The sequence below is a fragment of the Carassius auratus genome, chromosome 29 (assembly GCF_003368295.1).
Source record: "Carassius auratus strain Wakin chromosome 29, ASM336829v1, whole genome shotgun sequence".
NCBI lineage: Eukaryota > Metazoa > Chordata > Actinopteri > Cypriniformes > Cyprinidae > Carassius > Carassius auratus.
Genome location: NC_039271.1, coordinates 14,452,616 through 14,467,790, shown reverse-complemented (window position 1 = coordinate 14,467,790; position 15,175 = coordinate 14,452,616). Strand labels below are relative to the sequence as shown.

At 37.7% G+C, this 15,175-nt stretch overlaps 1 protein-coding gene across 1 annotated transcript; it reads left to right on the top strand.

Annotated features, from left to right (window-relative positions):
- Positions 1-8,646: 8,646 nt before the first annotated feature.
- On the top strand, positions 8,647-13,061 carry LOC113048169 (protein BTG1-like). Its single transcript, XM_026209779.1, has 2 exons — positions 8,647-9,055; positions 12,599-13,061. The coding sequence occupies exons 1-2, from the start codon at positions 8,911-8,913 to the stop codon at positions 13,000-13,002; spliced, it is 549 nt and encodes a 182-aa protein (XP_026065564.1). The 5' UTR covers positions 8,647-8,910; the 3' UTR covers positions 13,003-13,061.
- Positions 13,062-15,175: the final 2,114 nt, after the last annotated feature.

The following is a 15,175-nucleotide window of genomic DNA, read 5'->3' as shown; positions in this document are numbered from 1 at the left end:
GAGTAAAAGATAAAAAAGGTAATAGAATTTTGTTGACTTAAAAAAAAGTTATTTTTGGAGATCTAAAGTAGTAATAATGAGAAAAGTAAGACTGTGAGATACAACATCAAAATTATTATTATTATTATCAATATCAGATTTTTTCTTTTTTTTTTTACAATAGGGCTGAAGTAGCGTTTCATACGAAACTGCACTTCTAGAAAGAGAAGGTGTCTGTCCTCTCTTTAAAAATATTGGATGGTCCTCCTTATCATCAGGAGTCTAATTTCTTGAAATTTTGAGATAAAAGAACTTGATTTATTATGAAGCACACTGTAATTATAAGAACTTTTGAAAACCTGTCCTGTCCAAAAAGAGCATTTTTGAAACAGTTGAAAAGTTGCATAGACAGCTTATGCCAGACTACCACTACTGTCTTCATTGTGCTAAAAGTTCTGATTGAAACAACTGAACATTATCAAAATACCATAACCATTTTTACATAGAAGATGCATATTAAGTGTTCAAGAGTTTAGCCCATGCTGTCATGATGAAGTTGTAAGGTAGAAGCAGGATAAATACAGGATAAATATACTGTTTGTACAACAGAACAACTAAAATTAACATTAAAGTGTTGGAAAGTCTGTCAATTATGTTGTTAATGGCTGTGTGTAGCACCTACAGCTCTGCACATTATTCTGAAGGACCCCAGATTTAGAAGGAGGTTTATTTAAAAAAACAAAACTGTGGTCTTTTCAGTCCAATTTTAGCAGTGTGAATGACACATTTTAATGCAAATTATCTTGTAAACCAGTTTATGTAGCCGTCGTGTCACTTATTGGGATTACTATGCTACCATTATCCATTTACATCCAGTCTTTGTGCTAAGCTAGGCTAGCGGTGGTTGCGTCAAATAACACTTACAGAACGCACAGAAATGAAAGAGGTATATATATGGACTTATCTAACTCTGGGGGATACTGTGAATAAGCTAAATTCCCAAAAAGTCGGAGTGTCCCTTTAAATAAAAAATAAAAAAAAGTTTACATTTTAAAGAGTCAGCCAGAGGGTGAAAATTGTTCATGAAAACCAAATAAAGTTTATATAATGACAAAAATGTGAACCTACTGGGGAAGAATGTAATCTAAAACGTTGTCTATGACCCCTTTAAAGCAAAGGACACAGACAAATTAAGCTCTTATTATGAAGCATTAAAACAAAACAGCCAGTTAACTTTGTTGGGCAGCTGTTAGACTGAGAACAGTGCCTGAACAAAGAACAATTTACCAGCTGAAATCTGATTTGAGCCAAACACACACCTCTACCCTTCAGCTGGGTGAAGATCCAGTCTTAAATATGATTTCAAGATTAAATTACATTAGTTTCTTCCTTCTCAGTCCCTTTCATTCTTCTTATCTTTCCCCCATCTCCCATTGGTTTTCACTCTGTACTTCTGATGGTGTTTCACTCATGGGTGTTTTGAGTCCTCATTAGTCTGAGATTGTCTATGAAGGGAGATATGAGTCTTACAGATGTCTGATTATGTATGTAGCAAGCGCTCTGTGTTTCTGCTGCTATCTTTATCTCAGACATCAGCTGAATTTCCCACAGTCGGTCTTATCTCCCTCTGGGACCCCTCAGCATAATGCTGTCTCATTTTAAATGATGCTTCATACAGGATTTGCATTGATGGGCTGTCATGCAAAACTTCTGGGTTTAAGGGCTCAACTCTATCATCTATTCTACAGACAGACAGAGAGACAGACACAAGCAAGCAGACACACGAAGGTCTTACAGGTTTGGAACGACATGAGGGAGAGGGAACAGACCTTTTAAGGTTCCTCATCATTGCAAAATATCCCGTCTAATTTTCCAGTTAAAATGTAGAACATAATTTGTATTCGTCTATCCACACACATAAAGAATCATATATTAAGACTGAAAGAACCTTTAACAGTATCCAGTTGATTAATATGTGTATCCGCACAGATGAAGAGAAGTGCTTTTTGATTTATTTTTTAGGTCCTGTCTAATGCGACAACATATCTTTCCAAAATAAATTGTAAATAATATACATTTCTTAACCATGTCACAGGCTTGTAGCCAAACAGAAAATTGTGATTGTCTCTTTTGGACAATAATGAGCACAAAACGTTAATCGTATGGCTTTATTCATACATGTGGCATCAGTGTGGATCTTCTCTGCCAGTCATCTTAAACCTGTTCAGCAGGTTTTGTTCTTTTGTGATGTGATATGGAACATTTGTTCTCCAGAGGTTTGTTTTCTGCTGTATTTTCTGAGGACTCTGGCAATAAGCAGCATTTTCTGTAGACTGAAAAAAAAAATGGTTTAGACATTATAACAATTTTTACTCAGAAACTGATAGTAAATTTCACAAATAATAAAAAAGAAAAGGCTACACATGAGTTAAAGTAAAAATTTAAAAAAAAAATATTGTAAAGCATACTCCATTACTGTTAAAAATAAATAAATAAAGTTTCCAGTTATTAAAATTGGCATGATGTTGCTTGGGCTCCAGGGCCTCGAGCATCTGTTGACTCCAGGTGATGAGGATTAAGTGAAAACTGATAAACCTGTGGAGGTTTGTCTAGAGTTTCTTGTCTGTTTGGCTGTTGAAGTCACGTAGTTCACCTCACATCAGCCATATTAGGTACAGGTACATGTCCCAACAAATCCCCACGTCTGAGTGATCGATGACTTACTGCACTGGTTGGATGGGACTAGTTTCCCCTGAGGACGTTAAGTTGAGGTTTACAGATATGTTTTGCTATTTTAATTCTGAGAAACACGTCTTTTGTTTTTCTCACATTTCCATCAGCCATCTCAAAAGAATGTGACGTTTTTACTTTTAGAAATACATTTTAAGTTACTACATAATTTAATCCTATGTGAAATCTTAATAGGTGCACATCAGATGTATATAAATGATCAAAGTAATCCATGTTCGAATAGTTATTATAACAATTATAACAGTTAATGAGCACATCTTAACCTGTTATAATGAATTGTGTCATTGGTATGTCAGATTTAGTGTGTCAGTGATGGACACTGTACATATTACATATCTTAAGTGTTTTTTCTTGTTTTAGATTATTTAAGCATCAGCTTCTGAACAACAACTCCCCCCACACACAAACACATAGCCTACATATTTGCAAGACAGGTCTTTAAATAGCTTGTGAGGAGGTCGAGAGTGGGGAAAGTGTTGTTTTTGTGTGTGTGTGTGTGTGTGTGTGTGTGTGTGTGTCTCTTGATTGTGTGAAAGCGGCTCCTATTTACTGAAAACAGATCAGAGGCCTAATCTCTAAAACTGCAACCTCAAGCAAAGAGTCAACACACATCGAACCTACAACACCGACTGCCTTAAAGGGGTCATATGATGAGATTTTAAGTTTTCCTTTCTCTTTGGAGAGTTACAAGGTCTTGGTTCATAATGAAGATCTGTAAAGTTGCAAAGACTAAAGTCTCAAAAATTATATTTATTTACAATTAATTATATGAATCTGTTAACAAAAGAGAGACATACAAAATATGCAGAGCTCGGGGGGCGAGGAACGGAATTGAGATCCGCTGTCTAAGAGTAGTGCTTGTTATTTGACGTTTCTCCAATCAAAAATGCAAAACATTATGCTTACGCGGTGTGATGCAATGCATAAAAAGACCGTATAAGTCATTATAATCAGTAATTATGTCCCGACTGGATGCAGCAAATGCTCGTTTGTAATGGGTTTTATTGTTATTTTCTTGTCATCCTAGTGTCCTGACCGGGACACACATAACCGTATGGTGAGGGCCGTAACATTTCCATCGCACGCTTGAGGCATTCGGCCAATCACACAAGCACTGGACAGTGGGCCAATCAGAGCACACCTCGCTTTTCAGACAGATGAGCTTTGTAAAAAACGACACGTTTCAGAAGGCAGGGCATAAAGGAGAAACAATAATGTAAAGTATGTGGAAAAAATTTTTTTTTTACCTTAAACCGCATAAACCCATTTCATGTTCTTTTTAGCAACATCACATGACCCCTTTAAATACTGTAGACATATATTAAACCCAGTTTTATCATGTCCATTTAAACCCTGACCTCAAGCTGACCCTGGAAATGCACCAATGTTCGATTATGAAAGACTTTTTATCCTTGATTAATAAATAATCAGACAGGTAGCAGTCTGTCTTATCTGCTGTATTTAATGTCATCACTTATTTTTTGTGATACTCCGAGTTTAGTGATTCTGGAAGGAGGATATTTTCCTTATTGTAATAATTAAGTTATCATTTTACTATCAATTCAGAAAAGCAGAACACGTCCTCAGATGTACCAGGAAATAAAAATTATGGTCTGTTTTAATGAAGTAGTGTTTTTTTGTAAGTTGTAAAACAGGTATTAGTTGTTTGTGAGTGAATGTTTGTTTCTTGTGCATATGTGACGGGTTTCTGCCGTTTCAGCTGCTGAGCTGGTTAGAGAATGACTCACTGTTGGCTGTCTCACACACACACACACACACACACCCTTTTAAATCCTTAGGAGATGTGTCATCTATTTGCCATTTGTAGTTTGAGACGTGCCTGGGATCAGTGTGAGCAGAGTGGAGTTGCTTGCACTGATATGACACTTTTTTTTCTGGTGGTGTGCTATTCAGCGTGACATTTTGTGTTTTTAGATGTGAGATGGATCCTAATTATCTTGCTAAATGCATTGATATAAAAATCCATACTTTCTAAAAACTGTATTTTGGACAAAACAAATCAATCTCAGGGCTGATATGAAAATTTTAATGGCTAGAGGATGTTCTTTCATATCTCTGGACATTTATTTCAGTATACCACTACTACTACGGCTACTTTGTTGTCGCCTTATTATATTTTGAGTATTACTTTATATGTTATTTTAAATTAATAATAACAATAACAATATTGAAATATCAAATCAAACAAAAAAATCAAATTAATACATTACTGTAGAACTCTCTTTACGAATTCAGTGACAGGAGAGAGAGTTTTTAGCGTGTTCAGGCACATGTTAAAATGCACACAAACACAGACCCGCAGCCGGATATGTGTTTCAGCTGAGACGAAAACCTGGAAGACCTCCATATGAGCACACACACACACACACACACAGAGACTCACAAAGAAACAGATAGTACTTGGCAAAACCACAAGGACTCGGACACACGCACACTTGGCAGGCTGGACAAGGCTGAACAAGGATGGACATTTTGATATGATGCTGGGTTGGTTGTGGGATTAAAATAACACCCACCGCATATGTACGAAGCAGCTGAAGTGACTTCAAGCCTAAAGCCGTAACATTCCTCCCACAGCCAGACTATGTTCCATGACTTCAGAGAGCTGGATCAGCCGTGCTCTGCTACACCTCATTTAAGGCAAAACCGCATAAGTACAGCTCAGAATGCTGCTGATGTTCCTCAAACCCCCTACCTCCCTATGGGCTTCTCACAAAATTATATGTTCATATTTGCATTTGGTGTAGGTGGTAGATTTCTAGTTCAACAAAATCTGTTGACTCTGATTACTCTATTGAGGAGAGAGTTGATCTTGTCAGTGAAAATGTTTGTTAACAAATGGCATTTTTTTTAAATTTAATAATCAATAAAGATGGGATCGAAAATGTGCATCATGGCCAAATGTGCATTACGTGCATATGGCATGGCCAAATACAAAATTCAAAAGATTTCTTTTTCTAAAGACATGATGGCTAAAACACAAACCAACCAACAAACTGTAAAACGCTAAGCCCAGCATGTATGTCTCAGCAAAGTTATACAATATTTTATTCCTGAGCATCTGATGGAGCCATGGGCTTCTGAGGAAATTCTTGAATGGGCTCCTCTTCTCCTTCACCTCTAAAAATAAAATCATACCAGCCTGGCAACTATGGGAGATATGGACAGATACGGAGTGTGGGGAGCACAGATTAGCACCCCTATTAATAGAGCCAAGGCCTGTGAGGTTGGTTAGGATCAGTTTGGAGGTTAACAAGGGGTATACACATTAATATGACTTTATAAAATACCATATTTGTTCCTGCATGTCGTTTCCTGTTAGTGTTTCAAAAACGTGTTTTCAGAGCTTGTGGAAATGAATGGGAAGTGTGTGAAGGTTTTTGAGCCAAAAAAAGAGGTTGAATTTCCAGTGGAATGTTCTGCACGTGGAAGCCATGGCCAAACCACACAGTTGTTTTTTTTACTTCCAACCGTTAAAAAGAGCACTGCCATACTTCTGGATTAGAACTAGAGGAAAGAGAGGGAGATGAGTCATGGAGGGGTTTGGAGGTTTTATTTGGACACATAGTTATACACCTGAAGGACATTTTTCCTTTTTCCATCAGCAGTTTATTCATAAGCCATGCTGAAAGTCTTCGATGTCCCCGAGGGTTATGGGCATTCCTTTTTATGACTTTGCATGCTGTGACGTACTGGTAGAACTCATTAAACTTTTGATTTTTTTTTTTTTTTTCAGTTTTAACATTTATTTATTTTATTTTTTATACCTAAGAGACTTAAATACAAAGATCAACAGTATCAATTAAGTGTGCAAACTAGTATGTTTTTTTTTCTCTCAAGTGTGTATCTAGTTTGAATCAGAACTATGAATCAGAGACACAGCCCAAACATCACAGTCATTCTCAGTGCAATGAAAATTATACATGGTATGTGTAATGTGTGTAATATGTGTCTGTGTGTTGGCTGTGGAATACAGCTTGTTTAATTTAAAAGGTCATTCAGTTGTGTGTGTGCATATATATATATATATATGTGTGTATATGTGTGTGTGTGTGTGAATTTTTTTTTTCTCACAATTTTGAGTTTGCATCTCAGAAATCCATATCTTGAAATTGCCCCCCCCCCAGAATTCTGATTAAATCTTGCAATTTTGATTCAGTTTATAATATTAATATTAATAATAATATAATATTTAATAATATTAGAAAAAATATCCTAGTTCTGCCTTTTACTCTCACAATTGACAGTTGGTAACTCGCAATTATGTCTTTTTCTTAGAATTGACAGTTTATTTCACAACTCTGAGGTTATGTTTTGCAAGTCAGAATTGTGAGAAAGTTATAATGATGAGATATGAACTCAGAATTGTGAGAATGTCAGGCTTCCATATTTTGCTCATTTGAGCCTGTCTAAATGATAGCCTAAGGCTACGTTTACACTAGTGCATTTTCGTTTTAAAATGCATATTTTTAGCCACGGTTATGTCATTTACATCACTCCAGCATTTTCGACCCTCTAAAACAGAGACTTTCAAAAATGCTGCAGACCTCTGGGGTTGCATTTCAGTGTAAACATACATGTTCATTGTTGTACCCATAGATATGTATAGATTCCCCATTTTACCAATCCAGGCACATAGAAGCAGCCGCCATCTTGGAATGGTCAACTTGACGTCATTCACCATACTGTAGGATCACACAGAGCCGCTGAGCCGTTCTGTGCAGGATCGTGGCATCTTTCAAATATTCATTGATTGCTACGGTGAATAACATCAAGTTGACCATTCCAATATGGCAAATGTCTTACGTATAGCGGCCCATAGAAACACATGCATCTACGTATATATATCTATGGTTGTACCTGTATGAATGGTTATGTGACATGCGTTTTTGGTTGTGTAGTGTGGACAGATAATTTCTGAAATGCAGTGAAAATGCAAGTGTAGACAGAGCGTTTTCATTTTAAAACGAAAACACACTAGTGTAAACAGGGCCTAATGTTACTTTTATAGTTTTAAATGAGAAGAATGTTCAAAAAGTTCCTTCTAAATATTGCCAACTAAACAGTGACATGCACATATTTTTTTGACATTGACGTTAAAAAGAGATTCGAAGAGTTGACCATGCCTGAGACCTAACAATCTCGGAATAGTTATTTACTTTAATACTGATATTAGCTATTGGAGCAACCAAGATGACAGGGTAATTGAATAAGTGTGCAGGACAGGTCAGGTTGATCCTTGAGTCAGCACATGGTAGTTCAGAGGTAATTTGCCTTTGGCCACAACAGAAAAAGCAACAGAATTAGGTCAGAGTGTTCCTTGTAGTCCTAATATATATATATATATATATATATATATATATATATATATATATATATATATATATATATATATATATATATATATATATATATATATATATATATATATTTTTTTTTTTTTTTTTAATCTTATCTAACAAACTTCCTTTAAAAAAAAACACATTCTGTTTGGTCAGGTATGTGTGGTTGTGTGGGATGTACATGTGTGAGTTTATAAAGCCACTAAAAGTACACTAAACCTCGGGTCTTCCCCTTGAAGAGAGTGGGAGATTCCAAATATCAGTGCAGAGGATACGGAATGCAGAAGTAACTACATTTCTTAAATGACAGCGCGAGCACTTATTATTATACGTCTGTATATCAATGCTGTGCATGACACTGAAGTATGTGTAATGTTGATGGTTTTCTGATGAAAGGGTTAAAAGCCTTCATCCAGCCTCTTTTTCACATGCTCTGTTTATTTCTAGAGTTGTGACGTAATGGGCCCACTCCTCCGCGTATACGTCACTTCGTCTCATCGTCGTGATTGGCCCGTTGTTGTTGCTGCTGGTAGCGGAGGGGGCATTACATAAGCGCTGCTCGCTTTCGGTACGGTCTACTTTACTGGAGGACAGTGACGGAGGAGGTTGGAATCGACCTCTATGTGTCTTTTCGGACGGAACTACCCAAGTCAGAGCACTGAACCGTCCTGGAAAACGTAGCACTCTCCGAATTTTTCCTGCCTCGACAAATAAATGCTCAGCATAGGCATCAGAGAAATAAAACACGCGAAAAACAAGGATCATTTTGCAAACGGAAACAAAAGCGCATTGGCCATACAGAGCACGGAGCTTCTCAATGCATACCCTCTGTGCCCGAGCAACGATGAAACCAGAGATAAGCGCCGCCGTCGGGTTTCTGTCGAGATTCCTGCGGATTAAAGGACATATGAACGACAGACAGCTCCAGACGTTCAACCAGACTCTACAGGACATCCTGGCAGGTAAGTATCAGTATTTACAGAAGAATATGAACTTCGTTATATCCACTTTGTATTTATGTGTATCGTTTGTTTGTTAAAATGTGGGAAAACATCGATCTCTTTGTTTACGAGCTAATGTACTTGGCCACATAGGCGGAAGCGCGCGGACGCGTTGCGCACAAACATAAACAGTCGAAACCTTTCGACAAAAACAGCGACGCTAAACGAAGACCGAGAAAATGCCAACATATATAGATATTTATAGATGTGATCGTTTACATGATCTCGTAATTAAAAGTTCAGTTAACTGACGGGTTGTTAATGTATTTAAAAATAAATGGATTTCAAGTGGCAAGCCGTAATTCCTTAAAACTAGCGTTTTTTCCCCATTAAAATTATGTATATCAACACGTAGTGAATGCTATCTAACTACTAACTATTCTAATAGTGACTACTATTCATTAACAATTATTCCAGTAATTATTCCATTTATTAAGTCAATATTACTCATTCTTAACATACTAGTATCTTCTTGATTGTTATGTTATTGTCCTGTTCTTCTGTTTTATATTGACTGTTTTTTATTTTTTTTCTGTTGCTAGTACCTATTCTACAAATGTTACTAGTGAAATTGAGAAAATGTGATTAAAGTTAAATTGATTGGTAGTAATTCAGTTAGATGCTAAATAGTTTTATGGAATGAATGTTGAAATGGCTTGCCATATGGTGTAGGCAGTAAATTACGTAATGCACAGCAAGTCTGAATGTCTAAGATATCAGATCTAGGGTTGATGTTTCATCTCTTTTGCATACGGGTAATAGTGCATGTTATTCACACTGTGCCTGTGCATCATTATAATGAACATGTAAGTACGCAGCGTACTAGCAATGACCGCCACAAGTTGAATAGACAACTAAATAGCGTTTAAGCTGTTTTGTGTTAAAATGAAATTGTCACTTAATCATTTTTAATTGCATCACATGCCTCTACACTTTGTTAGTTTTTTTTTTTACTAACCAAGCATGTAATCATATAAAAGAAAAAAGGTGTAAAGACAGAAGTGAAGTCAATTAATTATTATTCCGTTGTTCTTTTAATGTTGTTGTCCTTTCCTGGTTTTGTTTTAACCACCCATCTTTTTCCGTATTTTTTTGTATGGACCAGCATTTTGTTAGGCCCTTTGTTCAGATTCAGAAAACAAAAACAATGAATTAGAATAAAAATTATGTGGTTACGCAGTTGAATAGCAATCCAACTTATGATAATAAGTATAAATATATAATATACTATTATAAAATAGTATTGTATTATAGTTCCCATTTTTTGATGGAAACAGACAGTCACTAAATGCTGTTTGTAAACAAATGGAGTTGTGGCCCTAGTCCGACAAAATGGCCGTCAGTGGTGGAAGGGAGGATGTGCTAGTTTCACATCGCACATTACTGTTGCAGAGGATGCGTTTAGTTTTTCTCCTTCCTTCCCTTCCCAGCTTTCTCAGCCCAACATATGTCCACACAATAGAACAAAGACAGCTCATAATCCCCATAGGGTAGAAAAAAAAGTGGGTTAGTTCCTTCTTCACAATGAAAATGTGCATTTGAGAAAGGATTGCCACATTGAAACAGTTCTTGTGTAAGATCAATCTGAAAATCAGTTTTTCTGCTTCCTGTTTCTCTAATCACATTACTAAATAAACGTTTGTCATGGATTTGGTCCTAATTTTTTACCTCACAGCAGTCCTTGTTTCACAAATAAGAACTTTATAATACAGCCACCACAAGGCATATTTGGACAACGACAGGCAACATTTTCATTTCATTGAACATTTTTATGTGAAGTACGTGCATTGTTGCGGGTTTGGGCTCAGTCCAGAGTTGTGGGTGTTTTCCAGGAGAATGGGACGTCACGTCACAGGCGGCATTATCTAAGTTTACAGTGGCCTGCGGGGGCCTGGCCTATTTCAGAGCCGCACAAAGAGGCTTGAGACCCATCCTTCTGTCTCCTGTTCTCCCCACCTGTCACCAATAGAGCCAGAAGGGAACGAAAACGCATTTGCGAGAAGTCTTTTTTCTTTTTGGAAGGCGAGTCCTTTGTGCAGGGTGTAAACCTGGCACTTTTGAAAAGTCATGATTTGAATGTTTGGAGTCGCCACTATTATTAATGATTATCCCAAAAGATATTGACCAAAACATCACCTACTTGCAAAAAGCACAAGCTGATCCATTTGAACCCATGAAATAATGAAATCATATTGCCTCAAATGGGACACTTTGGCTTTAAGAGGATTGTCCCTCCCCCTCTAGATGCTCTGCCAGGAACTTCACCCTTTTGTGTCTCGTTGTGTTTGAAGACTTTGAGTCAGAAAGGGGATTGTGTGTATCAAATGATTCTCTCTCTCGCTCTCTCTCTCTGTCCACGTAGGCCTCTGACACAGATGGTTAATGGTTGTTTATCTGCGTTCTAACCAACCATCATTTCACAACTGTGAAAAACATCCTTTGATAGACCCTCGCCCCTTTTCTACTGTTACATTTGCTGCAATACAAGGCCGTACTATCGAAATTTGTATTTCTTTTTTTTAAACCATGCTTAATTTATTAATTTATGATTATGGTATGTGTGGCAGAAAGTAGTATTTATTGTTTTCCTTTCTAAATGCAATAATTGTTTGTCCTTACTTGCATTTAATCCACGTTTCCTTTTACTGCTAGAATAACAAATTAATTTTTTTGATGGATTCAAAAACTATAACCATTGTTTTAGTGTAGTCAAGGAAGCATATAACCACTACATAAAATTAATATTTGTTTTATTGGACATGTCACCTATCTGCCAATATTAAGTAACAATATCTGAATATTATTGGTTGATAATGGATATTTAAAAATGCATGTTCGTTTCCATTTAATTTTACATCTAGCAAGCACTTAGTTAATGATAGTGTGCTTTTAATTACACTAATTAATTATACTCAAGTTATAGTCCTAATCTACTTAATACATTAAAAAGGAATATTTAATGTAGATTATAATTGACCATTTAAAACAATTGATTTAATTTTAAATGATTGAGACAAACTGACAGATTTTTTTATGATGACTATATGACATACATATTAGTATAATCTTTTCAGCCAGTTTTAATATCTGTGCATCCTCAGCGGAGTTAAGTGTATTTGCGTTTATATTTTATATCAAGTATGAAACTTGATAATAGTGTTCTTCGATAACATCTTTTAAAGATCTTAAAATTAACATCTTTTAATGTACATTACAATTAATAATTTTAATTTAATCGTTCAAATGGTTTTTAAGAACAACAACAACAAAAACTAACAGGACCGTAATACTGGCCGTGATTTTCAACCAAAATTTTAATATCTGTGCATCTGTAACAGAGTAAAAAAACAGCATTTCAGTCAAACAAATGAGTTTTATTTATGTTATAATTTCATTATATGTGTTGTCTGTCCTTTTTTTTGTTGTTGTTTTATTTGTCAATGCATTTTATTTATTATTTCATATATGCAAGATTACAAAAGCAGCTCCATCTCTCTCTTACAGAGCAATACAAGCACCACTGGTTCCCAGACCGTCCCAACAAAGGTTCTGGGTATCGATGCATACGCATCAACCACAAGATGGACCCTCTGGTGGGACAGGCCGGCCAGCGCATTGGCCTGAGCATCCAGCAACTCTACCTGCTGCTTCCCAGTGAGCTGACATTGTGGGTCGACCCATTTGAAGTGTCCTACCGCATCGGAGAGGACGGCTCGATTTGCGTGCTCTATGAGTCCCACCCCAGCACCAACGGAAACCCCAGCATCACCACTGGAAACAGCAACCCCGCCTCTTCTGTCACCCAGGTATCCCCAATGGTGGACAGTCACATCAGCTGCAAGGAGGAACTTCTGGTTATGGGCCGCACCAGCTCCACTAAACCTTACCTGATGACTGTGTCCAGCTAAATTGGTCACAGAAGTCATTTTTTAAAAATAAAAAAGAGAAAGGAGAAGGAGGAGAAGAAGAAAAAAAAAAAACAGGATGTGTCCTACATCCAGGTGATGGAAACCTCGTAGGTTTAATTTTCACTCGTTTGGTTGTCTGTTCTGTTGTTGTGTTGGATCTACCAGAGGCTTGACCCTGGGGCAGCTAATGAAGACCGAAACATCGCCCGGCCCCCCAGCTCACAGAGACTTGCCCACTCCCGTGTCGGCGGTCCTCGGGGGCATTTTCCACCATCTTCTGCCGATGTTGACTTTGCACTTTCGCTTTCACTGTTTATGTTATCGCATAAACGCAAACTCCCTCTAAAATGTTAAGGAATTAGTCACAGAATCCCGTTTTATCATTTCACCGTTCACTGTCGAGCTGAAAGCCCAGACACACCGGCAGCTGTGCCAGACCTGAGTAACCGCTTACAAGCCTCCTTTTTTTTTTTTTTCATCCATTTTTTGGACCACAAAGCGGCACATTTGTCACTCTTCTCATTGTCTGGTATGCAACGGGCCTTATTTTGAGCTTCAGGTCGACATGAACCAGTTTCAAACAGCCTCCGTCCTGTACACTGCCGCGGTGGAATACCTGTGTCATACTGTTACCTGCGCTAGCCGTTAATGGCATTGTGATGCAAAGGTTCTCATGCTTGTAGCTTTTTCTGGGGCTCCCTCGTGGACGAATGTAATTTCTAACAAAAAAGAGAGAGAAAAATCGAATGCGACTAAACATTTGAATTATTTAAACCCCTCGTCATACCAAAATAAAAGATGTAGCAAAGTTGTTTTTTTTTTTACTTTGAGCAGATGCGGTCTTTACTTTCTGCTTGATTTAGAAAGGATGTTGAATGCACTTTGACATTTTAGACTGTGTGGGATGACATTTCGATTCGACCCAGCTGCATTCCAACGCGTACCTTCTCATTCAGTTGTGGTAATTCGCTCTCTCTATGTTTGCGCTCTGCACAAAGAAATTAGTTCTCTATCTGTAAGACTCAATTTTAAGCCATTAAATGGCAATAGACAACAGACCAGCAAGAAACGGCATCAAAAAAATGGACCAATGTTGCCCATCTTCTTGCAGAATCGGAGGGCCAGTGATGCTCGCTTATTACAGCGGGTCTCCCGACGCACTTTCCAGCTTTCGTCACCGGTCTCAGTCTTAACTAGGAGTGCGCAGTCAAAACATATCACCTCCCTCTCTAAGCCTGTCAAAGGAGGGGGTAGGACCCTCACATCAGGGCAGCTACAATCCTCTCCGGCCCCCTTCTTGCAGTCTGCAGGAGAGTTTTTATGCCAGCATATATACCGAGCGCACTCCAAAACCTACTGAGCCTTATGTACAGGGACGAGTTGGGACGGGAAGAGACATAAGGTGTGCTCCTGGTTCTGGCCGATTCTGTTTACATTGGCACGAGGTGCGGAAATAAGCTGATTGCAGGCTTTGTGTGCCTGTATGTGTGCAACGGACTACTCTTGCCTTAGCCGCTAAACTGCAGAGACAAGGTGCTGATAATAAGTCCAATGTGTGCTAATACATTCGACTCTAGAGGACCATTGGTTACGGCGGGTTGTCGATGCACTGCTGTCCCTTTATGTTGTTTTGGCCTATTTTAGAGAGGCGGAAAGGCGTTTTTAAATTAAATTTGAAATTTTAAGTACGGGTCGAACCTTGAAATTTGGACTCAGTTTGCCATCCCACCATTCTGAATGCTTTAAACTCTGAGAGGAAGCCCCCTTTGCCTGATTGTTTTAATATTAAAGCTTTTTAACATCATTCTGGTGATCGTAACCAAATTGGAACAGACAAATCGAGTGCTCTTTAGATCTGCAGCTTTTAAACTACTACAAACTACTTTACCCCCACCTCCACTGAAATGACATCAGCAAACTATTTTCGTTCTCCGTTTCAGTTCGGTAAGCGTTTGCACACAAGTTTTAAGTATCTTTGTGAGTCTGAACTCAAGTCTACTCTGAGGCAAGCGCACATGAAATGCACTAATAGGTTAAACATTGAAGTTATGTGACTTTTGAGACCGAACGTGTCTCGATTTGGAATGTATTGCCAAGCTCAGGCCACAGACATTCATCAAAACTCTTATGGATGTGCAGGTTAAAATGTGAAAAACAGAAGGGAAGATTTAGT